Source organism: Zootoca vivipara, chromosome 2, assembly GCF_963506605.1.
Source record: "Zootoca vivipara chromosome 2, rZooViv1.1, whole genome shotgun sequence".
NCBI lineage: Eukaryota > Metazoa > Chordata > Lepidosauria > Squamata > Lacertidae > Zootoca > Zootoca vivipara.
Window position 1 is genome coordinate 15,322,902 of NC_083277.1, and position 25,822 is coordinate 15,348,723.

At 46.9% G+C, this 25,822-nt stretch overlaps 3 protein-coding genes across 3 annotated transcripts in view; 2 read left to right on the plus strand and 1 right to left on the minus strand.

Moving 5' to 3' along the window:
* DDR1 (discoidin domain receptor tyrosine kinase 1) overlaps window positions 1–25,822 on the plus strand; it is a 273,948-nt gene that overhangs the window by 176,440 nt on the left and 71,686 nt on the right. The gene's annotated exons all lie outside the window — the stretch shown is intronic.
* On the plus strand, window positions 9,709–12,973 carry LOC118080138 (C-type lectin domain family 2 member E-like). The gene is made up of 3 exons (XM_060271176.1): window positions 9,709–10,827; window positions 10,930–11,036; window positions 12,616–12,973. Exons 1-3 carry the CDS (start codon window positions 10,804–10,806, stop codon window positions 12,725–12,727), a joined length of 243 nt encoding a protein of 80 aa, XP_060127159.1. The 5' UTR covers window positions 9,709–10,803; the 3' UTR covers window positions 12,728–12,973.
* Window positions 17,887–24,370, minus strand: LOC118080139 (killer cell lectin-like receptor subfamily B member 1B allele C). The gene is made up of 4 exons (XM_060271003.1): window positions 24,223–24,370; window positions 20,960–21,114; window positions 19,651–19,754; window positions 17,887–18,154 (listed from the first exon to the last, which is right to left on the minus strand). Exons 1-4 carry the CDS (start codon window positions 24,368–24,370, stop codon window positions 18,034–18,036), a joined length of 528 nt encoding a protein of 175 aa, XP_060126986.1. The 3' UTR covers window positions 17,887–18,033.

Genomic DNA, 25,822 nt, shown 5'->3' on the forward strand with positions numbered 1-25,822 from the left:
GCCTATGTGATATTTGGCATGTATCACATTGCATTCAATTCATGCATTCCATTCCATTTTTGCACTTAACGTCACCAAAGTCCTTACTTTTGTGACCTAGAAACTGGATTACTACTGTGTTCTATGTGGGGCTGCCCTCCAGCCTAGCTGTGAAGCTCTTGCAGATTGCCTTGACCTCTGATGGAGGCAGATGGTTGACAGTAAGTGGCACCTCTGCTAAAATGTTTCCAGCGGATGCACATACATTGCTAAGCCAGATTCAAGGTCCACATATACACAGCCCAGAAGAACTTCAGTCCAGGATACCTTAAGGGCCACTTGAGCCCTTATATCCCAGCTTCATCACTAAGATCATCCACAGAAGCAAATCTGGTTGCCTCCATGTCTCAGAAGCCCAAGTGACCTCAGCTAGAGGTTCAAGCTGTGAAAGGCTCTTCCAGCAGAGATACATCAGACACCTTCACTTTTGACTTCCAGGCATCTCTTTAAGACCTTTTCTTATGCCAACAAGCCTATGCAGCAGTATAAAATGTTATTGATTACTCAGTTATTTTAATGATTTTTCAAATTTTATTTTTTACTATTTCTACTGGTAATTTTTGTTTATTGTATAAATATTATTGTGCAGCACTTTGATAGTTTAGGAGATGGTGGCATGTATATCCTTTTTAATAAAATAAATAAGTGGTGACTCACCAGCCATGCGTAGAGGTCTACCAGTTGGTTGATTTTGTGGTGGGAGGCACCAAACCTTTGAGTTTTACACAGGTGAACTTGGTTCATCTCATACTCTTCCAGCATCTCAATGACCAAAATCGGGACATTTCTTTTTTGGTCCCCAGCTGACCTGCACTAGAGCACCGGACCCAAAAATGGGACATTCTTGGATCCAATCAGAAAGCCAGGATTGGCTTCTGTAATTCCAGGATGTCTCACATAAATCAGGACTGTTGAGTGGTATGGCATCTTGGTGTCATGCAACCTTGAACTCGCGCCTTCAATGTGAGTGGACTACCCAAGCCTTGGTAGACTTGGAGCCCCCCAGATACTTTGGAGTTTCTAGAAGGACTTGTCCGGCATCTTGCTGAAACCAAGGAAACATTAACACTTTATTTCCCTCTACAGGTCTGAGCAATAATATAAAAAAGAAACTCACTATTACTGGAATTGTGTTCTTGGGGATTATTATTGTCAACAACATTCTTTTATCAAGTAAGTGAAGAGCCATTTTGCTGTAGCTTCTGCCAGGTTCTCTACAGGCCACCTGCTCTCAAAAATCTCCTCTCCTCAGCAGCTAGAATAGCTTTATTGGTATTCAATTGAGGTAGCCCAAGAGCAGCTGGTGTGCTGGGATGATGCTGGCCTCCTGGCAGCAGCATTGTCGTTGCTTACCAGGTGAGTGTGGGGTGACTTGAACCCCCCCAGCAGGGGTCCCAGAATTGCTCCACCAGCACCCACACTGCCTCAACCTTGCTGCCACCCTGAACTACCAAAGTAAGCAGTAGTGATGCCCCTGTCTATAGGCCTTCCTGCCATTTTGGATTGTATATCCCCATGGATATATGATGGCCAATGGTCAGAGATGATGGGAGTTGTAGTCCAACAACATCTGGAGCATCTTGGAGAAGTGGCTTGTTTTGAAAGGATTCCAGCACCAGATGACAAGGCTTGTACAGATGTGTGCATTCGCAAGTGCATAGAACAAGGGTGGGGAAACTGTAGGCCTACTGATTTGGCTGGACTACAACTCCCATCAGTTGTCACCATTGACTATGCTCTGCAGGGCTGATGGGAGCTGGAGTCTAACAACATCAGAAGACCTCTGGTTTCTCATCCCTAGTAAAGGAAATGCAGGATATTAGTATCAGATTCTGAAAAGGGACCCACACCTTCAGAGCCCACACCTGCCATGGGCGTACCCAGGAACAAATCTAGGGGGGGGGGCAAGCCATGGTCATCCAGGTTGTGACATTTCAGCACGGAAATGGCGAATGAAACCAAAATTTTATTATATATAATTATAGCAGTGTTTTATTACGGTAGTTATACGGTATAGTTATTACAATTATTTGCATGATTTTTTAAATTTCTATTCTAATTACATGTCTTATACTAATATAATTTTTCTTGGGTTTGAAGAGAATGTTGAGGTTCGTTTGGTGCGGCCTTTTTACGTACCTGGACTAAACAAACCGGCAGTTGTGTGGTATAGTAATGCATATACAGTCCTGCCACCATGTACACTGGTTAAAGCAGACTACTCTGCTACACAAACTCTTCACTGGGAACAAAACTGAATTCAATAACCACATCTTTTAAAGATGTAGGAAAATTAAGGAGTACTCTCACCAGAGGAGAGTATGGTAGGGTGCCCCTCTTTCCCTCAGAAAATGTTGAAGATTATGGTGTTAAGCGACCCCCAAGCTACATCTGCTCCTGGTGGTCATCTAGTCCCACCCCCTGTAATGCAAGAACATGCACCTATTCCATATGGGGATTGGGCCTGCAAAAATTTGGCTTTATCAGCACTACTATCCTGCCAACCAATAATATGCAGCTTGCCCAAATGGGGATTGAACCTGCATCATGGGGGTTATCAGCACTATTATCCTGTCAACCCAGGAATAGTACCTCAAAGTTTTGATGGGACCCTGGGGGTCATCTAGTCCAACCCCCTGTAACGCAATAATATGCAGCTTTCTCATATGGGGATAGAACCTGCAACCTTGGCGTTAATAGCACTACTATTCTGCCCAGAAAAGTACCTCAGAGATCGAGGGGGTCCTAGTGGTCATCTAGTCCAACACCCTGTAATGCAATAATATGCGGCTCTCCCATATGGGGATTGAACCTACAAGTTTCATAGAAAAGATTCCCAATCCTACCTAGAGATGCCAGGGACCTTCTGCATGCAAAGCAGGCTATCTTCACTGTGGTACGGCTCTAAGATTAGGTTAAGTAATTAGGCCAAAGGTCATTTAGTAATCTTGACAATTTACTGGTGATTTGAATAATATAATTTATTATTGATAGATTTTTATTTATTTTCTATATTAAATATTTATTATTAATTATTATCATCATCATTCTTACTACTACTACTACTGATTCTTACATCATTACTATTACTACTACTGATTATTATAGAGCATTATTTACTCTTTATGCAAGGCGAGCATAAACTAGCAGCTATGAGAGTAAAATAATCAAGCAACAAAAACAAAACAATGTAGCAACATACTTTTCAAAGGAAGAACAATATGACCCTCATAGAGGTTCAATGAACTGCCAAGGAACCCCAGCAGTAATTTCAAAATGTAGCAAAGAAGGGAAAGATAGGTCAGAAGTCCTGGTAGTGTTCTAAAATGTAGCAATAGCAGGACAAATTAAATAACTATTGTTGAGGTCGCAAAAGCTGTAGTAGTCAAATAGCTGGCACAGGGACTAAAATTATTTCTGAGAAATAATTATCTGAGGTAACAACACCAGGTCCCTCATATGGACAACACAAAGTCAGGAGTACCAGCAGTATTTATAATGTAGCCACAAAGTATCAAATCAAAAGGGGCAGTGGAAGCCTCAATATCATAGCAATAGTTACAGGTAGGTAGCCATGTTGGTCTGAGTTGAAGCAAAATAAAAAAATTCCTTCAGTAGCACCTTAAAGACCAACTAAGTTTTTATTTTGGTTTGAGCTTTCGTGTGCATTGATCTGAAGAAGTGTGCATGCACACGAAAGCTCAAACCAAAATAAAAACTTAGTTGGTCTTTAAGGTGCTACTGAAGGATTTTTTTTTATCATAGCAATGTAAACTATGCCAATCTTCATTAAATCAGCAGGTAATAAATGGAAGCAATCAAGGGGCAGCTTAGCCTGCAAGGTCTATAGCAGATCACAATCAAGAAACACACAGCAGGGGCATGTTGTTGAGAAACGATTGTCCTGGCAACACTCCCTGACCTTTAGCACACAAACTCAGCCCCTTAGGACACCCACGTGAGGACAGCAGCTCACAGTTAAGGGTTTTGTAAAGGTACCGTGTTTCCCACATTTTAAGACACCGTCTTATTGCTTTTTTTTCTCAAAAAACCACAGGGTGGCTTATTTTTGGTGGCATGTCTTATTTTTTTACGGTATTACGGTTTTTACAGCACCCTAAGGTCTTCTTGGCCGGGCCAGGCTGCTGGCTCGGGGCACTGCTGGGCACTGCGCGCCATGCTGCTGGGCTGTCTGAGCGCTGCTGGGCGCTTTGAGCAGCTGGGCGCTCCGCGCGCTCCAGCAGCCATTTCCGGGCGGCGGGACAGCGGCGGCCGGGTGGAGGCGAGGCCGCTGGCTCTGGCGCTCAGCTCCGGGGCTTCTGGGCGCTCCGCACGCTCCAGCAGCCGTTTCCGGGCAGCGGGACGGCGGCAGCCGGGTGCAGGCGAGGCCGCTGGCTCCGGCGCTGCTGGGCGCTCCAGCAGCCGGTTCCAGGCGGCGGAACAGCAGGTCTCCTCCGGGCGGCAGAACAGCAGGTGCGGGTGGAGGACGCTGAAGGCGACGCGGCTATTGGTGGCTCGTGCGCTCCGTGGGAGAAAGGGAGCGCGCGCCGCCTGGCCAGCCGCGTCTTGTTACTGGCGATGCCGCGCGCTCCGGGCTGCGGGTTGGTAGGCCTCCTCGGCCGGTCCAAGCAGAGACCCGACTGCTGGCTCGGCACTCTGCCTGGCGCTGCTGCGCGCTGCGAGCGCTCGGTGCTGCAGCAGCCGCCGGGAGGCTTTAGAGTAAATGCCCTGAGCAGCATGGCAATCAAGCAAGGGAGGGGAACTTTTTTTGGCTTGACAGACCCGATCGTTCTTCCCACCCCACACAGTGTTTGCAAAGCAACAGAGGCCCGGCCGCCATGGGTGTAGACAGGGGGGGGCAGGAGGGGGCAGCTGCCCCCCCCTAGAAGCAAAAAATTATTGTATTTTACAGACCATAACCAATACTTTGCCCCTCCAAAAACTGAAGTGGAAAGGGCTTTGCTTTAGCAAGAGCAGCTCTCCACTTGCTGGGGGCGGGAACACAGCTGTAACAAAAACACATCAAATAAATAAAGCAAAGTGGCTACCAGTACTTAAGCAGTTAAGACAATGGAGCAGAATATCCCTTCAGGCAAGGTCCACCCTATTCACCCTATTGTTATTCAGTGGGAGTTGTTAATGGGCATTCAGGGATCGCATTAACAGTTCTATTGGCGATTTAATGAGGGTGCAGAGGATTCAATTTGACTAAGGTGGCCCTGCAAGGCTAAAAGGAAGTGAATAAGAAGGGGGGGGGGCTGTAGCTTTGATAGACACAGTGATGTTTATAAAAAGCATTGGTGTTCCAGTCTGCCCCTCCTCCTGCATCTGTATACTGTAAATCAGGGGTGGCCACCTCCCAAGAGACTCTGATCTACTCACAGAGTTAAAAACTGGGAGCGATCTACCCTCTTTTGGGGGGTTCAGGTCAAAGCTGTTGAGATTTTTTTAAGGAAGGGAAGCCCTGTTTTGGGGGGTTTAGGTCAAACTTGTTGAGCTTCTTTTAGGAGGGAGGGAGGCCCATTTTTGTTTAGGGCTTCAGGTTCAGCTTTTTTTAGGGAGGAGGAAAAATTTGGGTGAGCTTTTTTTAGGGGTGCCAGTGATCTAGCAGTGATCTACCACAGACATCCAGTGATCTACTGGTAGATCACAATCTACCTGTTGGACGTGCCTGCTGTAAATCAAGCAGAGAGAAAGCTGCTTACAAGGCTCCTGTACAGGTGTACCGGTATCTTCCTCTTGCTGCAGAGTTCTAGCATCACAGCGTCACCCAGAGGCACCCACAAATGTGAGTTATCCCTCTCTCTATTTCTTCCTTCCTTTCCTCCCTCTTCCATCCTCAATAAAATACTGGGGGGGGCAGATAAGCCCCACATAGAAAGCCCATCAACATGGGGGGGGGGAGGACTCTTTAAAATACAGTATTTACCAGTAATTTCTTTTTTTGGGGGGGGGAGGCACCTAGGCCTCTAGGAGTTGGCTGCTATGCCTAGGACAATTCAAGAAAGCAGAATCATGCATATGCTATGGTAATATATCAATAGAATCATGGAATTGTAGTCGGAAGGGACCACAAGGGTCATCTAGTCCAACCCCCTGCAATGCAGGAATTTTCCCCCAATGTGGGGCTTGAACCCACAACATGGTTGAAATATTATGCTGATATGCAGCAACGCCTCGGAGCTATCAAGACTGCGGCCCTGTCTTGCCTCGCCCTCGCCTGCCCTGCCACCCCCTCTCCCCTGCCCGACCCTCCCATCCTCTTGCTGCAGAGTTCCAGCTTCACAGCATCACCCAGAGGCACCCACAAATATGAGGTATCCCTCTCTCTATTATTCCTTCCTTCCCTCCCTCTTCCATCCTTAATAAAATACTGGGGGGGGGGCAGATAAGCCCCACATAGAAAGCCCATCAAAATGGGGGGGGGTGACTCTTTCAAATACGGTATTTACCAGTAATTGGGGGGGGGAGGCACCTAGGCCTCTAGGATTTGGCTGCTATGCCTAGGAGTAGGACAATTCAAGAAAGCAGAATGATGCATATGCTATGGTAATATATCAATGGAATCATAGAATTGTAGTCGGAAGGGACCACAAGGGTCATCTAGTCCAACCCCCTGCAATGCAGGATTTTCCCCCCAAGGTGGGGCTTGAACCCACACCATGGTTGAAATATTATGCTGATATGCAGCAACGCCTCGGAGCTGTCGTGACTGCGGCCGTGCCTTCCCTCGCCCTCACCCGCCCTGCCACCCCCTCTCGCCTGCCCGACCCTCCCGTCCTCTTGCTGCAGAGTTCCAGCATCACAGCGTCACCCAGAGGCACCCACAAATATGAGTTATCCCTCTCTCTATTTCTTCCTTCCTTCCTTCCCTCTTCCATTCTTAATAAAATATGGGGGGGCAGATAAGCCCCACATAGAAAGCCCATCAAAATGGGGGGGGGTGACTCTTTCAAATACGGTATTTACTAGTATTTGGCGGGGGGGAGGCACCTAGGCCTCTAGGATTTGGCTGCTATGCCTAGGAGTAGGACAATTCAAGAAAGCAGAATGATGCATATGCTATGGTAATATATCAATGGAATCATAGAATTGTAGTCGGAAGGGACCACAAGGGTCATCTAGTCCAACCCCCTGCAATGCAGGATTTTCCCCCCAAGGTGGGGCTTGAACCCACAACATGGTTGAAATATTATGCTGATATGCAGCAACGCCTCGGAGCTGTCGTGACTGCGGCCGTGCCTTCCCTCGCCCTCACCCGCCCTGCCACCCCCTCTCGCCTGCCCGACCCTCCCGTCCTCTTGCTGCAGAGTTCCAGCATCACAGCGTCACCCAGAGGCACCCACAAATATGAGTTATCCCTCTCTCTATTTCTTCCTTCCTTCCTTCCCTCTTCCATTCTTAATAAAATATGGGGGGGGGCAGATAAGCCCCACATAGAAAGCCCATCAACATGGGGGGGATGACTCTTTCACATACGGTATTTACTAGTATTTGGGGGGGGGAGAGGCACCTAGGCCTCTAGGAGTTGGCTGCTATGCCTAGGAGTAGGACAATTCAAGAAAGCAGAATGATGCATATGCTATGGTAATATATCAATGGAATCATAGAATTGTAGTCGGAAGGGACCACAAGGGTCATCTAGTCCAACCCCCTGCAATGCAGGATTTTTCCCCCAAGGTGGGGCTTGAACCCACAACATGGTTGAAATATTATGCTGATATGCAGCAACGCCTCGGAGCTGTCGTGACTGCGGCCGTGCCTTCCCTCGCCCTCACCCGCCCTGCCACCCCCTCTCGCCTGCCCGACCCTCCCGTCCTCTTGCTGCAGAGTTCCAGCATCACAGCGTCACCCAGAGGCACCCACAAATATGAGTTATCCCTCTCTCTATTTCTTCCTTCCTTCCCTCCCTCTTCCATTCTTAATAAAATATTGGGGGGGGGGCAGATAAGCCCCACATAGAAAGCCCATCAACATGGGGGGGATGACTCTTTCACATACGGTATTTACTAGTATTTGGGGGGGGGGGAGGCACCTAGGCCTCTAGGCGTTGGCTGCTATGCCTAGGAGTAGGACAATTCAAGAAAGCAGAATGATGCATATGCTATGGCAATATATCAATAGAATCATAGAATTGTAGTCGGAAGGGACCACAAGGGTCATCTAGTCCAACCCCCTGCAATGCAGGAATTTTTTCCTAAGGTGGGGCTTGAACCCACAACATGGTTGAAATATTATGCTGATATGCAGCAACGCCTCGGAGCCGTCGTGACTGCGGCCGTGCCTTGCCTTGCCCTCGCCCACCCTGTCACCCCCTCTTGCCTGCCCGACCCTCCCGTCCTCTCCAGCCAAGCAGGGTAGCCGCCGCCGTTGCCAGCCCCAGAAGCACAAGGTGGCCGCTGCCGCCGCGGCCGCCGCTGCCACCTCCACGATGTCGTCAGGCCAGCTGGCCCTGTAGCCCCGCCCACGTTCCCACTTTGTGGCCCCGCCCCTGAATGATCATGGCTTGCCCCCCCCTAGTTTTGATCCTGGCTACGCCCTTGCCGGCCGCTGGCTCAGCACTCCGCCCGCGCTGCTGCAGGCATGGAGATACACTATGTCTTATTTTCGGGGTATGTCTTATCTTTCGCAAATGCTTAAAATTGCTGCCCTGGCTTACTTTATGACTACGTATTAAAAAGGGGGAAACACGGTAGGAAGCTGGGGGGGGGGGCAGACAGGCAGCAGTCCCCTCTAAGCGTTATACTCTGCTACCGTACGTTAGCAAGCAGAGGGGGAAATAGCAACAGCGATCTGACTCCAAATTAGAAGCAGCTATCAAAGAGGCTGGGGAGCACCAAACGAGCGTGGGCGGGGAGAGGAGGATGAGGTGTTTTACACTCAGCCTTCCCTACACGCGGAACATACCAAACACAGTATAACAGCATAGCCCACACACAACAGTAAAACAACACACACACCCCTCAGTTCAGTCTCACGCACTCAATGGAACACAAACCTCAGAGTGGAGAAGAGCCAGGAATTTAAACAGCAGAGGTTACCGGTAAAAGGACCCTGAAAACACCAACTCCAGAGCTAGTTTAGCTTGCGGCAGGACAGCAACCCAAGAATCTAAACCACACGGGGAGGAAAATGTGGGGCTAGCAGGGGTGAAAGAGCAATTGCCAAGAGGCTATGCACAAAGAGGGAGTATTGCACGGCGATCAGGGAAACAAAGAAACTAGGATTAGGGTAATTTAGCTGCTGGCTAGAAACTGCCAAGCCCTTAAGCAGCAGTTCAGCCCAACACAGGACTGCACGGCGGTCAGGGAAACAAAGAAACTAGGATTAGAGTGATTTAGCTCCTGGCTAGAAAGGGATTTAGAGGGAACCTTTACGATGCAAAAACCAACAGAGGTGACCCAGCAATCCTTCCCTGTCCCAGGGAATGGTCCACACTGAGGATGAACACTGCAACTCCGCTCTCCGCTACTGGCTGTTTTTTTGCTGCGCAGGAGCTTCCCCCTTTTTTTGCTTCTCTAGGGAGGGGCAGCTGCACCCCCCTGCCGCATGCTGGGTACGCCCATGACACCTGCACTTTCAAAGATGTCTGAGATTGCTCATAAAAACTATGACTGCCTCACTGCTCATCTTGCTGTCCAGAATACATGGGGGAAATGTGTTTGACTTTCTACAACCATCTCATGCTGGCTATTCAAACACATTGGTAGTTTCTTGAATGGTAGTGATAACTCTTCAAACTACAGCCATCTTCACAGTAAGGCAATACCTTCATAGTAAACTAACTTTCAAGTTGTGTGGAGTTTTGATTTGTTTTCCAGTGGACCAACATTGCTGCCTTTGCATTTTGTGTATCTTGAGACCATCTGTCATGGAAGTCTGAAAGGGCAGACCAGTAAGGAAGCTGGACAAGGACTTTTTCTCTCTCTCCTAAATAAGGACGAATACTAATAATATTTATTTGTGCAGCTGAAGCTATTACAAAACAAAATCCAAACAAGAGCAACAGCCACAGAAATGCCTTACTTCATGGCACATATAACTAAGTCCAGTGCCACCTAGTGACTAAATTGCATATATTTTTTGTCATGGGAAGATACAATTCTAATCAAAAGCTCATCTCAGGGAGAGTCAATTGGACTCTGGCTGTGTGTTTCATGGATAGTCAATTGAGGTCGGCTATCTATGGATGAGCCACAAGAGAAGCTGCTCCATGTTCTGCAACCTCCTGAGTTTGTGGACAAAGATGGGCACTGGGCTTTCTGCCCTCCCCCCTACCCTCATTTCCCCACCCTTACCCAGCCCTGCCTGGAGATGATGGGGGTTGACCGGAGACCTCCTGCACACAGTTTTTGTGTGTGGTGTATTTGCAATTATGTTGTTATACTATTTTTTTATGTGATTGTTCTTATGATGCTTGAGATGTGTTCCCATTTTCTTTGTTGCAAGCTGCTTTGGGCATGATTCCTTTTGTGGAAAGGCAGCACACAAATAAAATGTTGATGAGTGGAGTACATTGCCTGACCTTTATTTTGGGTAGGACTATTTATAAGCTATGGATAGTGATCTGTCTCACTTTCTGATACCTTTCTAGGGAGAAGTTGTGAAGTATTGCCAACCACCCTACCTTCTCCTTCTACTCCAACTGAGTGCTGTCCAAATGGCTGGATAGGCTACCAAAGGAAATGCTACTATTTTTCAGACAGTGACAGAAACTGGACTTATAGCCAGAATTACTGTGCCCCTTTCAATGCCTCTTTGGTCATGATTGACTCCCAAGAAGAGATGGTGAGTGGAAAGATACAGAGCACAGTCTGCAGCCCCAAATAGAGTTGATTCTCCACTTGGATGAGGGTTGACAATGTATTCACACTTCTTTTCTTTATTAAGAGCTTCTTGAGACGTTACAAAGGTCCTGCTGACCAGTGGATTGGTCTCCAAAGGATTGATGACCAGGAGCCTTGGAAATGGATTGATGGCACCATTTTCAATAACTGGTGAGATCGCTCCCCCCTCCCCGGTTGTGTGTCAAGAAACAAATGCCATAGCTCAGAAACTAGAAATTCAGCAGCACCAGCCATTTAAATGTCTGGGTTATGCAGCATGTTTTGCTTCGAGGCCTTCCTGCACCTATGCTTGCCGTTTTCTCCACTGCTTAGTCTTAGTGAAATATACTCGGAGTCGAGAGTGAATTTCATGCTCTTTATTCAGCTCATAGTCATCAAGGAGAAGAGGAGAATAATGGCTCTTTTCCCAAAACCATCTGCTTATATACATTATTTACACAATGGGCCTTGCGTGATTGGCTACTTCCGGGCTACACCTGTGGGCCAATCAGGTTGTGGATTGACTTCTGCCTGCAGCCTGATTGGCTGCTCCTGCAGGCCAATCAGGTTGCGGATTCACTTCCACCTGGAGTTGGATTGGGTAGCTCCTGCAGACCAATCAGACTGCTGATTCTGAATCCTATTGTTCTAGGATTCAGCTCAGTACATAACACTTATGCTAGTTCTTATTTCTATGGATATTTTCTATGGAATGTGGTTAATGGGTTGAGGTTGAATTCTAAGTACACAGAGGTACAGATTCTAGAGGACAGCGGGCAGCATGTTTGGGGAATTCCCTGGTCCTGAATGGAGTAACTGTGCCCCTAAAGGACCAGCTGTGCAGCCTGGGAGTCATCTTGGACTCACAGCTGTCCCTGGAGGTGCAGGTCAATTCTGCCAGTTCCATCTGGCATGCAGACTGAGACCCTACCAGCCTGCTCACTGTCTCACCAGAGTGGTGAATGCTCTAGTTATCTTCCACTTGGACTGCTGCAATGTGCTCTATGTGGGGTTACCTTTGAAGGTGGCTCAGAAACTACAACTAATCCAGAATGCGGCTGCCAGACTGGGGACTGGAAGTGGTCACCAGAACCATATATAACATCAGTCCTAAACATTGGCTTCCAGTACAGTTCTGAGCACAATTCAAAGTGTTGGTGTTGACCAGGGGTGCCAACTTGAATAAAATATTTGGGGGAGGGCAAGTAAGCCCTGCCTCATATAACTGATCACAAGATGCAGCACATGTACACCATTTGAGTACACCATTTAACTTGGGGGAAGCAGCCCCCTCAGATATTTTATTGGGGGGCTGAAGAGATCTTGGCACCTAGGAGTTGGCTCCTATGATGCTAACCTTTAAAGTTCTAAATGGCCTTGGCTGTGTATACCTGAAGGAGCATCTCCATCCCCATCGCTCAGCCCAGACACTGAGGTCCAGCTCCGAGGGCCTTCTGGCAGTTCCTTCACTCTGAGAAGTGAAATAACAGGGAACCAGGCAGAGGGCCTTCTCGCCCTGCGGAACGCCATCCCATCAGATGTCAAGGAGATAAAGAACTGTAGAGCTTTTAGAAGACTTCTGAAGGCAGCCTTGTATTGGGAATTTTTAATGTTTGATGTTTTATTATGTTTTTAATATTTTGTTCGGAGCCGGCCAGAGTGGCTGGAACAACCCAGTCAGGTGGGTGGCATATAAATAATAAAACTATTTTTATTCTTATTTCAACATATGTTCTGTTTGATATTTTAGGTTTGAAATTCAGGGAGATGGAGAATGTGCTTACATAAACCATCAAGGTGTTGCCAGCTCCAGTGGCCGAAGTGAAGAACCCTGGATCTGCAGCAAACCAGTTCACAGATGAGATGTGCACTGAGCAGACTTATAACTCCTACATATCACACTCAATGAGGCATAGCTGCCAAGTACCTCGTATTCCCCGGGAAACCCCCGTTTTTCCTTACCATTTCCCGGCGGTCTCCCGTTTGAGCTCCTCTCCCATAAATCTCCCTTAAATCCGCTCCTGCCAGCAGCCATTTTTCTGCTGCCGGTTTGCCCATCTATCAGCACCAGAAAATGGCCACTGCTGGCTTCGGAAATAGCTTCTACGCATGCCCGACGGCCATCCTAAGGGTGGCCACATGGTGATGGCCCTCTTGGAGGTGGCTGCATGGCCACCCCTAAGATGGCAGCCACCATGCAGCCACCCCCAAGATGGCCACCGGACAACTTCCGGTGCAACTTATGGTGCTGCTGCTGCTGCTGCTAATCCCGTATTTTTCTGTGGGAGACTTGGCAGGTATGCAATGAGGTACGCCTAATGAGGTACGTCCACATTGTAACAGTTGCTGTTTATCACAGCTACTACCGTGTTTCTCCCAAAATAAGACACGTCTTATATTTATTTTTTCTCTAAAAAAACACATTGCGGCTTATTTTCGGGGGATGTCTTATTTTTTTATTGAGCATGGTACGGGGCTTTCTTGCGCCGCCCACTGAGCCCGCTGCTGGGTCCCTGGGCTTCGTGCGGTGCGGCGCGTCGTGGCTGGGGCTGCTGCCGGCTCCTGCCGGCTACTGCCACTTCGCGCGCCGCCCGCTGAGCCCGCTGCCGGGTCCCTGGGCTTCGTGCGGTGCGGCGCGTCGTGGCTGGGGCTGCTGCCGGCTGCTGCCGACTCCTGCCACTTCGCGCGCCACCCGCTGAGCCCGCTGCCGGGTCCCTGGGCTTTGGGCGGTGCGGCGCGTCGTGGCTGGGGCCGCTGCCGGCTCCTGCCGGCTCCTGCCACTTCGCGCGCCGCCCGCTGAGCCTGCTGCCGGGTCCCTGGGCTTCGTGCGGTGCGGCGCGTCGTGGCTGGGGCCGCTGCCGGCTACTGCCACTTCGCGCGCCGCCTGCTGCCGGGTCCCTGGGCTTTGGGCGGTGTGGCGCGTCGTGGCTGGGGCCGCTGCCGGCTCCTGCCGGCTACTGCCACTTCGCGCGCCGCCCGCTGAGCCCGCTGCCGGGTCCCTGGGCTTCGTGCGGTGCGGCGCGTCGTGGCTGGGGCTGCTGCCGGCTACTGCCGGCTACTGCCACTTCGCGCGCCGCCCGCTGAGCCCGCTGCCGGGTCCCTGGGCTTCGTGCGGTGTGGCGCGTCATGGCTGGGGCTGCTGCCGGCTGCTGCCGGCTCCTGCCACTTCGCGCGCCGCCCGCTGAGCCCGCTGCCGGGTCCCTGGGCTTCGTGCGGCGCGGCGCGTCGTGGCTGGGGCTGCTGCCGGCTCCTGCCGGCTACTGCCACTTCGCGCGCTGCCCGCTGAGCCCGCTGCCGGGTCCCTGGGCTTCGGGCGGTGCGGCGCGTCGTGGCTGGGGCTGCTGCCGGCTCCTGCCGGCTCCTGCCGGCTCCTGCCACTTCGCGCGCTGCCCGCTGAGCCCGCTGCCGGGTCCCTGGGCTTCGGGCGGTGCGGCGCGTCGTGGCTGGGGCCGCTGCCGGCTCCTGCCGGCTACTGTCACTTCGCGCGCCGCCCGCTGAGCCCGCTGCCGGGTCCCTGGGCTTCGGGCGGCGCGGCGCGGCTGGGGCTGCTGCCGGCTCCTGCCGGGTCTTGCGGCTTCGTGCGCCGCCCGCTGCCGGGTTCTGGGGCCCGTTCAGTCGGAGCTCGGCGCGTCTCTGTGCTGGGGCTCCCACTGGGCTGGGGCATGGCGCGCGCTCCTGCGTTTGCCGGCTCCCGCTGGGTCGGGTAGGTACCGGTACCCCCAACATGTCTTATTCTTGGGGGATGTCTTATATATTTTTGCCTTTAAAAGATCGTGCCATGGCTTATTTTAGAGGCACGTCTTATTTTAGGAGAAACACGGTACTATGCCATAGATCCACTATCTTGTTACATCACATATGGTATGTTCACTTGTTTATGATGTTTTTATTATTCTTTTTGTGAAAATGTATGTGGTCACAACATTGTACGATTTTACATTACCCAGCACTTGTACTACTGATGAAATTGTTGGCATGGCAGTTAAATAAAAATGAGCAAAAAAATATCATAAACAAAATTAAATCAAATGAAAAAATTATAGACAACCGAAAGGAAATTAGGAAGTTCTTGTCAGTGTTTTGAAAAAAAATATGCCAAAGCTTCTGACCTGCTTTGCCTGGCACAAAAGACTCCACAAAAAGTGTCCTTGCAGAGTATATTCTGCTTTTATTCTTAAAAGTCTTTAACTGCAGAACGACAGACATCAACACCACCAGCTTTCTCCAACCAACCAACCAAACAGTCAACCAACCTCCAGCAAACTCCACTAACATATATACAGGTACAATACAATTAGGTGAAAGGTTGCATGAGTCACCGCAGGCCCAGGCCGCTGACTCATGCTGACTCAGCTCCCCCCAGCATTAAAGAAACAGCGGCCAATTTTTAGCCGTGACACCCCTTCTGTTTCTTTAAATGCAAAGCTCCAACAGAAAACAAAACATACATATACTATATACTATATACATAAACCCAGTTTTGTCATCAATTCCTTATGACATGTTGCTGGCAAAGGCTTGGTAAACAAATCAGCAATATTATCTTGTGATTGACAATACTCCAGTTTGATTAACCCATTCTGTACACAATTTCTAACGTTTGCATAACGGATGGCAATATGTTTTGATGCGGATTTCATTATTTCCCGAGCCCGCTAATGCAATGCATGATTGACTATCTTCATACACTTGGATAGGCAAATCTACTTTACAATCTAGATCTTTTAGAATCTGTATAAACCACACGATTTCATTGCATGCTAGAGACAGGCTCCCATATTCTGCGTCACAGGATGAAGTTGCTACAAATCCTTGTTTCTTCGAACGCCATCCAATTATGGAATTGGCAAACATCACAACCATTCCACTTGTAGATTTTCTGGTAGTTACGCAGCTCCCCCAGTCTGCATCAACAAATACTTCTAGCCTCTCATCTTGTGTACTAGATATCTTTAAACATACACTTGCTGTCCCCTTTAGATATCGAATAAGCCTTTTCAAACCACACCAATCAACAGTACTGGGTTTAGATACACGTTGGCTCAGAACATTTGTAGCACATGCGATGTCTGGCCTTGACCACTGGCTTAAATACAGCAATGATCCAATTTTTGAGCGATACAACTCAGGCTGATCAAATTCATCATCACACACTATCTTTGTGAAATCTGGTATCATGGGAGTTTGAACTGGTTTGCAGTTTTCCATGCCAAACTGTTGTATCAAATGATTAATTTTCTCTTTCTGGCTCAATAGGAAGCTTCCATCAGCTTCTCGCCTTAGGGAGGGAGAAAGGTTGTTTTCCGCTGCTCCAGAGAAGCGGACACGGAGCAACGGATTCAAACTACAAGAAAGAAAATTCCACCTAAACATTAGGAAGAACTTCCTGACAGTAAGAGCTGTTCGGCAGTGGAATTTGCTGCCAAGGAGTGTGGTGGAGTCTCCTTCTTTGGAGGTCTTTAAGCAGAGGCTTGACAGCCATCTGTCAGGAATGCTTTGATGGTGTTTCCTGCTTGGCAGGGGGTTGGACTGGATGGCCCTTGTGGTCTCTTCCAACTCTATGATTCTATGATTCTATGATTCTACTCCCAAGTAATTGCTTACAGGCCCCAAGGCTTTAAGCTTAAACCTCTTTTCCAACTGACTTGTGAGCTTCTGGATTTCATCTGTGGAACTCCCTGCTACAAGCAAATCATCTACAAAAACTAAGAGCATTAGATATTTGTACACCTTGGTGTACAGGCATGGATCAGCCACACTCTTTTTAAAACCTAGTTTTACAAGGGCTTCATTTAAACATCGGTTCCAACATCTTCCACTTTGTTTGAGTCCATAAACAGCCTTTTTTAAACGCCACACTACACCATTTCTCTCTTCAAAACCTGGGGGTTGTCTCATTAACACTTCATGGTCTAAATTTGCATGCAAATATGCAGCATCAACATCAAAACGGTGGACTGCTAGTTTTCTTACAGCAGCAATGGAAAGCATTAAACGAAAAGTTTCACTCCTTAAAGTGGGAGAAAACACTTCGTCATAGCTCTCCCCTTTAATCTGAGTGAACCCTCTGGCTACTAATCTGGCTCTGAAACGTGGCTCCCCCGATGCAAGGGTTTTCCTGTATTTTTCTGCGGGAGACTTGGCAGGTATGCAATGAGGTACGCCTAATGTGCTGGCCCCCTGTAGCTTCCACAACAGAAGACAGAGATTGGGCTACCCACCCCAGCTATTAAATCTGTGAATGCTACTGGAGGGAGGGTGGAAATCTGGATTTTATTAGGGTGTTCCAGATTTAGTGTTTGGTGCAGATTTGCATTTTCCAGAGCAATCTATCGTTTTCTTCAGAAGAGAGAGCACAGGAGGATTGTGCTGCTTTTGTAATATTATGCTGATTGATTAAAGAAGGCTGAGAAACTATGAGTCATTTAACACACAATCCTTCTTCCCTGGGAACTCTGGGCCTTGCAGCTCGGTAAGGAAAATAGGGTCTCATCATAAATCTCAGCACCCCTAACTACATTTTCTAGGATTCTTTGGGGGAAGCCAGGACTTCTGAAGTGCTATAGCAGTGCTTTAAATGTATGGTGTTGATGTGCCCTTTTACAGTAGTCTGAAAATAGGACCTCCTGGAAGAAGTAGAAGCCTACTGATGGCATGTTGTCTGCATTTCAGGAGGTGTGGATGGACAATGACATTTGGAAAGAAAAATCACAGTCCTCATAACACCCAGGAAAGAAGCACACAACAAATAAGGATACTTTACTTTCCACCAGATATAGTGGATGCTGCTTGCCCAGAACTGGAAAGATAACAAGATACTTACCAGGGTGGACTGGCAGATGAAACTATTGGATTACGCAGAGACAGTGGCAGAGAAAGGGGGTTTGGGGGGTGCGGTTCGCACTGGGTGCCATCATGAGGGGGGGGGGGTGACAAAATGCTCAACATGCCTGCTCCTGCCCCCCCCCCGAAAGAAAGCAGCAGCTTCGGGCAAACAACAAACAATTCCATTTTAGGTGTGCTACCTCTGGTTTCACAATGAGGTATCCTGATGAAAATGGGATAATACCTTTACACAATCTTCTCAGTCACTCAATGACATTTTTATTGTGTGTTTCTGGCAAATAACAAAAACCCACATAATCATTACATTTATCAAGCTAAAATTTCACAGTAGGAGCGGGTCTTTCTGGCAAATCCACCTAAGTACACTACCGCAGCTTTCAGAGGTGACTTTATATCTTAGTACAGCACAAGAGTTTCCTTTAGCATAGTCTGGTTCTGAAAATCTGTGGAAGGAAAGGGTACATCTGAATATCAGGACTGAAGTTTTTTACAACTATTTTTTCATGTTCTTAATAGAAAGCATGAGTATTCCCAAAATGTAGAACAAGTGCAAAATGTAGAACAAGTGGTTACAGTGCATTTGAATCCTCCAAACATGCATGAGTAGAATCAAAGTGGGGAGAGTGAAGAAAATCATGCTCAGCCTTTTCTTGCCCCCAAACCAAGTAATTTACTTTGGGGGCTGGGAAGGAGGATTGCAGCAGTGAGGGATGCTCCGGGGCATACTCTACACCCCAGGAAATCAAAACAGTAGCAGAACATATGCCCACGCTGCCTGAGGGGTCAGGGCACGGAGGGTACCCTCCCGCGCAACACAGTTCAGGGTAGGAGAGGGACGGGGAAGCTGCTGCCCCCTCGCCTCCTGCTCTCCCCCACTGGGTCAGGCCTGACCAGGCAGCGGAAGCGGAGCTGCACGAGGCACAAGCGCCGCAACGAAGGCGCAGCTCCTTCTGGCGCGGAGCTAGGCTCCAATGAAGGAGCCTACTGTGGGGCACCTGTTTGCGGCCCCTCTCAAAATTATGCCCGGAGCCATGGCACCCCCTGGCTACGCCTCTGAATCAAAATGACGTACCAATTTGCCACCTAGGAAGAATTAGTGTATTGGCTTGCTTTTTTTTTTGGACCATTTGTGTGTGTTAAGAGTGAAACAAAACCCTGAAAATAGAAATGGGGTGAGGTTTTTTTTTAAAAAAGAATTCCATAGAGAAGAGGTTTTTCACTGGTTATGAGAAGGAGTGAGACGGGTTTCTACTATTCTTTCACTTTGCATTTTTTTAAAAAACTTCACCAGCTGCTCCGTGCAAGACTCTCCAAATCAGCCTCCTGAATTCCTTGCATTATCAATGTTTATTTTTTATTTTTTATATTAATACTAAGTTGGGGAGGTGATGATTGAGATTGCAAGTGAAGTGGGAAGATTTACTCCTCCACTCCCTCCCACTGTGGTTCCTGTTCAAATTAGGTTCCGTACAGCACTTATAAATAGGGGGAAATGTTCCATTCATGCCCCTAAGGATTTTTCCTTCCCCCACAAGAACCAGTGCTCTGGAGCAAGGGGGAAACTTCAGTTGAGACCATGAGTGGGGAGCGAATTGGCCAGTGAATACAAATACAAATAATAAAAATAGTACTACTCTCATGCCTTCATGGAATGGAAACTTGCCAACCCAGACCTTTCCCAATTTCTCAGGAGTCAACTGAGGGAATCTTCTCGGCAACCAATAGAAGCAGAAAATATCTTTTACAAACTTTCTGTTAGCCTACTAAAACATTAGCTTATAAACAGGCAAGAGAAACTCTTGCTTAAATGTTCATTGCAAATTAAATGTGAAATTTGGCATGAGAATGCTGGCAACTTATTTGGAATCTCACACCAAGATAATCTTAGTTCTAAAAATGGTGTGGTTTTTTGCTTTGATTAAAAACAATAACAACTCACAGACTCTGATCAAGCTGGGAGCGTGTAATCCAAATCCATTTCTTCTCCGATTTTAATAGTCCAATCCAGTATTTTGAATGTTTTGTAATGTTTTTTATGAAATCCTGTATGAGGGAGAATATTTTTTTTTAAAAAAAATCAAATTATTTTCAAGTTGATAACTTCAGAATAAAGCTTACCTTAAAAAAAATAAAGTAGTAACATGTGAAAGTTGATATTAATTATAAAGAAACATTCATCAAGAACAGTAATCAAAGCAGCATCAAGCATTTATAATACAGGCCTCCCCATTTACGCAGGGGTTACGTTGCCAGGCACTGTGCATTTAAGTGAAAACACTGTTGAAAAAGCCTCCAAACATGCTTTAAGTTTAAAGCATCCATGGGAAAAATCCGCTGAAAGGCTGTGTGAAATTGGGAGGGGGGGGGCAAGTGGAACACAAGCTCCTCTTCTGCCATTACTATACCACCAAACTCACCTTCCTAAAGAGTCTTTCTAAATAAAAAGAGGAGTTGGGCTACAGTTAGAGGGATTTGCTTGCAACTTACTGCGTTGGTTCTCACTAGTCAAGCTCCCCAAGGCCCTATATAGACACTGATGAACTGGCTATGGGTGGGAATAGGATGAAGAACTAAACAAGGCCCTAAAGTCCACATGCTTCTCAAGTCACCAACCATGATATCATTGCAGAGCTACTGAAGTAGAATTATAAAATAATCAGGTCATATAAGATTTAGACATACGGAGCATGCTCGGAATGTGGTCGGACTATGCTAGGTACTGGAGTGAGGTGAAATTTAATCCTGCAATAAAATTTTAGCAAACCATGAGGAAAGCCCCTTTGTCTAAACTTTTGGCCAATCACTTGGCGCTCTTTGTTTATGATGGTAGTTAGTACACATGCTCATATAAGTTTGTAAGTTTAGACCAATCACAGAGAGGCAGCACAGGAAATGAGGTGAGGGAAACAAAGTGTTCTGATTGGACAGGAATTTTAAACTTAATGGAATTTGTGGAATGCATTATCATTTCATTTGTATAAAATGATGTGAGGTGCGTTAACACGGGGCCAGAGAATTTGGGAAGATTTTCCCTCCTGGACATTTTCTGCACAGAAATAATAAATTAGAAGAGCACTCCTTCCCCATTCAATGACTCATGTGATTTTTGGGTATATCAATGAGACAGGGCAAGCTTAAATTTGCAACACTACTAAGCTAGAGTTACGGTAAGCTCAGTTGAACTAAGGTGTCCTTCAGAATTAACCTGCATGGGAATGCATTGCCTGAAATATGTACTGTCCCCTTACCATCTCCTCCTTGTCTTGGATGACCAGCAGTTGAGAATCCCTTGTTGAACAGTCATGTTTGCTCTCTTCCCAGGTTTTTATGACTTCCGATTGCCAGTAGCATTTGTCCCTGTGGAGCTTCCATTGTACAGGGCACACTTTGCAAGGTGAAGTAACTGTGGAAGGAAAGACACTTAATGATTATGACTTTCGATTGTGAAAAACATAAGTGCTCTGGAACAGTAAGGACCCAGGCTGAGTGAAGTTGTCCAGTAAATTGATGGTTTGCAGAGTGCTCTTTGAAACTCCTCAAAGTTGGGGTCCAACAACTTTTTATGTTATTCACTTTTTTTTGAAGTGAACTTAAATTTGCCACATTTCTTTTGAAGGAAGAGCCCTGATCCAGATCACGCTCTCCATTTCCATCAGGTCTCAATGCTGGCTTCCCAACCAAAAACATGCCCTCTGAGCCAGAAGATGCTTTTAGGGGGTAATGGAGGGAGGCGAGACAATAGATGCAGGGGCGTAGGAAGATAGGGGTGGTGGGGGCAGGGCACCCCGGGCAGCGTGATCCCAGGGGCGCAATTGCGACTGCCCGCCCCGCCCCCAAAATGCATGCTCCGCCCCTGCGCGCCCCCGCCCCCAAGACATGCGTCCTGTCTCTACACACGGCACTCCCCGCCCCCAGAACACACGCCACGTCCCTGGGGGCAGTGCGCCTGCTCTCTGCCCCCAGAGGCGGAGCATGAAGCTCCGCCCCTGAATAGATGTCAGGTGGGGAGGTGATTTTTATGGGAAACAGGCATGCGGCTTGATTCAAACTGGCACCCTTTAAAGCTTCTTTTAAAGTATAGTCCTGATCCAATACAGTCCTCCCTGCATACTCAAAATGCTTTTGAGTATAAAAAGATACAGAGATCAAAGTACACATCTCTCAGATCATCCCATCGCAAATGCAAGTTTATTAATTGCGTTGTTTTGCATCTGATTGAATTCAGAGAGAGGAAACTAGAGCCCTCCAAAGATGGAGTTTACAAAACAAATAAGAATAATAGAATCATAGAGTTGGAAGAGACCACAAAGGCCATCCAGTCCAACCCCCTGCCAAGCAGGAAACACCATCAAAGCATTCCTGACAGATGGCTGTCAAGCCTCTGCTTAAAGACCTCCAAAGAAGGAGACTCCACCACACTCCTTGGCAGCAAATTCCACTGTCAAACAGCTCTTACTGTCAGGAAGTACTTCCTAATGTTTAGGTGGAATCTTCTTTCTTGTAGCTTGAATCCATTGCTCCGTGACTGTGTCCGTTTCTCTGGAGCAGTAGAAAACAACCTTTCACCCTCTTCTATATGACATCCTTTTATATATTTGAACATGGCTATCATATCACCCCTTAACCTTCTCTTCTCCATGCTAAACATACCCAGCTCCCTAAGCTGTTCCTCATAAGGCATTGTTTCCAGGCCTTTGACCATTTTGGTTGCCCTCCTCTGGACACGTTCCAGCTTGTCAGTATCCTTCTTGAACTGTGGTGCCCAGAACTGGACACAGTACTCCAGGTGAGGTCTGACCAGAGCGGAATACAGTGGTACTATTACTTCCCTTGATCTAGATGCTATACTCCTATTGATGCAGCCCAGAATTGCATTGGCTTTTTAAGCTGTTGCATCACAAAGTGTTACAATCTGAATTCAGTTGCAGCATTTGAGTAATCTCTGCAAATAAAGTAATAAGGGTAAAAATAGACATATATACACAGATATATATTATTAGTTTATTATTACAGTAATACATTGATAACTTAAGGTAATATGTTTACTATAGTGAAAGGATGCTGAAAAGGATGGGAAGTCAAAATTATGTACTAAATTTATACTATGAAGACTTACATTCTTTTTTTTTTTTTGGATAAGTTTGATACCGGTATATAGATAATGATATGTCTTGGATGTATGGATGCAATTATAGATAATAAAGCATTGGGGGGGGGGGGAGAGACCAGGTCTGCTCAAAGACTGCTTTGCCACTTGAGATGCGATTCCTCCCCCTCCATTCCTCCTTGTACAGAAGCTGACTCACCTGGTAGCTGAATCAATCAATAAAAAACCAGTAAAAATATAGTTAACTGAGATTCTGCTTCCAACAAAGGGCCTGCCCCCCCCCCAAAAAAAATCCTGGCTATGCCCATGCACCTAAGGACAGAAGGCTTGTTACAGGGCTACAGGACAGGAGACATGGCATACTCAGTTCTGCTCTCAGGTAAAAGGGGGTTCAGGGAACTTGGGACAAACAGCTGGAGGTGCCTCCATTGCCAGCCTGCAGCATTGCATGTCCAAGTTGGCCTCCACAGTCTGTCTCATGGTAGGTCTGAGTTGACAATACTGTGGTGAGGTGGGTTTTTTTGGGGGGGCTGTCAGTCTCCCTAATACCTGAGTCCCTTCTAATTCCTGGGGTCTTGGTTAAAATCTAATGGAGGATTCCATTGTTGAACAAGCCAGGTGAGTTAATGGCCTTAAATACTGTCCTTGGCCTTAAATACTGTCCTTGGTATAACAAAGGAAGTGGCTTTGGGTGGGTCTCCCCTTCCTCACCTGGCTCTTAGTGAGAAAGGCCAGAGTTGTGTGTGAAGTTAGCTCTGGAATGAAACCACCAATGCTTGGTATTTTAGGAGCATAGGGATCTGTCTTATTCTGAGGGAGACCATGGGGTTCATCTAGCTCAATTTTGTCTACACTGACCAGCAGCAGTTTGAGGCAACAGGGATGGAATCTGCTCTACCACCAGACTATGAAAATACCACCTGGAGTACCGTGTCCAGTTCTAGGTGCCACAATTAAAGAAAGATTTACTGCTGCCACACGGGAGATGGAGCAAGCCTGTTTCCCCCCCTGCTCAGTAGGCTTGGACCTGAAACAATTGATTCAAGTTACAAGGAAAGCGACTCTGACTAAATATCAGGAAAAACTTTCTGATGTTAAGAGCTGTCTGACAGCGGAACGGTCTCCCTTGGGAGGTTGTGGACTCCCCTTCCCTGGAGGTTTTTAAGCAGAGGTTGGATGGCCATCAGTTATTCATGATTTAGTTGACATTCCTGCAACACAGGGGTCCCTTCCAACTCTACAATTCTGTAAGTCTATGAAATAAATGAATGAATTTCAATGAATGAAATGAGTTTCTTTACAGAAGATTTATGCCTCAAAAGAACAAAGATGTGAACTAAAAGCAAGTTCTTACAAACAACAGCTATGCTTAAAAGAGACAGCAGTACAATATATCGATTTTACCTGAGGACCTAGTCTGATTTTGATTGCAGAAGTTGTGTCTTAGGAAGGCATTGCATCCACCATTGTTCAGCACATTTCCCCCCTTTTCAGCTTCCAACTGTAAAGCTGTTTCGGCAAAACAAATGAAGTCATTAAAATGAATGGGCATAATGTTAAGGCACAAATTGAAAATATGAAGGCCAAGGCATGGGAGAAGAAGAGGGAAATGATAAGATAATGAGGGCAAGTTGCAAAAGTGACCAGGACACTTGTATATTTACTCATTGTGCAGAGGAGGGAATTTGGGGGGAACATTTTATCATGCAGGGATGTATGTAAACACACCTGCCCAAATTCCTCCTATGCAAACATTAGGGAGTCCCTGCTTTCTTTAGGAAAAAATGTAGCAATGGGATTGCTCTCAGCATTTTTAAGAACAAAAATGTTCTTTTTGCTATTTGTTTTCAAAACAAAATATATTGTTGCAATTGTCCTATTACTCTGAAAACCACAAAACCAGGAAGCATCCAAGAATGAGGTGCAAAAAAATACCTCACAGATGCCAAGAAAAAAGATGAGTTCTTTGCAATTTAAGCATACTGCAAAAAATAAATAACCGGTCCTTTTTCTTGGCATCTGTGCGATATTTCTCTCCTTTGGCACTGTATTCCTTCAAGCACTGAGGGGCTTCCCTAATTTCAGCTTCCTTTGGAAGAAGGTGCCTTCAGGCTTACAACGTTTTTGTAATAGTTGCAATAATTTACAAATACACAGAATGAGCAGAGGTGACACACTTCTGCCACTTTTTCCTGTCAAAATCTTTATCTGGGGATGATGGACCGCTTATACATATCTGTGGGAATGCCCACAGATTAAAAACTTTTGGAAAGCAATTCATCAATGAAATAATAAATAATACTCACCCAAGACTGTCACAGCCGCCCCCAGGAGGATGATCACAAAGCCTGCTGCCCACAGGGTGATCTGGTACCAACAGGGAAGCCCAGAAGCATCTGTGAGGAGAGGGGAAACTGTGGGAATGTTTAGGAATGTGGATGAGGATATATTGTTTAATATGCCCTATCCCCGCTTGTGCTAGCAAGCACCCAACTTTAGCAGAGTAAAAACATTCCCCTTTTGCAAAATACACAGCAGAAAAGCATCTGTGAGGAGAGGGAAAACTTGAATGAAGCGAATCAGCAGTGCCTAGACCAGAGTCTCCCGCAACTCATTGCAGGCTAACAAACATCACAGGTGATTTGTTTCGGTTTTGTTTTTTGACAAAAAAAAATCCCTTCAGGAGGCAACAGGCAACAGGCAACAGGCAAATGGTATATGTTTAGTAAATCACCAAAATGCATTGTATTAGGGGATGGCTTGAAAAACATTGTGTGCTGGACATAATTGCAAACAAAAAATGTGCATGTTCATTGAAATGCACACTAAAATGTTGAATTTTCAGGAGGCGCTTAAAGGGGTGTGTGGAAGTGATGTAGGAATGAGGCTAAACTTGTCTAATTTAGAAGGACTTGTGAAGAAGTTCACAAAAGACAAAAACAAGAGTGAGCTTTGATGGAGCTCGCACGATAACGAGAAAAGCTGATCTACCACTCCACATGCA

Bases quoted from the DNA above. Each gene is read 5' to 3' on its own strand.
- LOC118080138 (XM_060271176.1), top strand. From the start codon at position 10,804: ATGATTGACTCCCAAGAAGAGATG. The intron at 10,828-10,929 runs GTGAGTGGAAAG...TTCTTTATTAAG, and splicing joins TTGACTCCCAAGAAGAGATG to AGCTTCTTGAGACGTTACAA. The intron at 11,037-12,615 runs GTGAGATCGCTC...TTGATATTTTAG, and splicing joins GGCACCATTTTCAATAACTG to GTTTGAAATTCAGGGAGATG.
- LOC118080139 (XM_060271003.1), bottom strand. From the start codon at position 24,370: ATGCCCATTCATTTTAATGACTTCATTTGTTTTGCCGAAACAGCTTTA. The intron at 21,115-24,222 runs GTAAAATCGATA...TTCCTTCCACAG, and splicing joins AAATCAGACTAGGTCCTCAG to TTACTTCACCTTGCAAAGTG. The intron at 18,155-19,650 runs GTGAGTTGTTAT...TTCCTTCCACAG, and splicing joins TCCCAGCTTGATCAGAGTCT to ATTTTCAGAACCAGACTATG.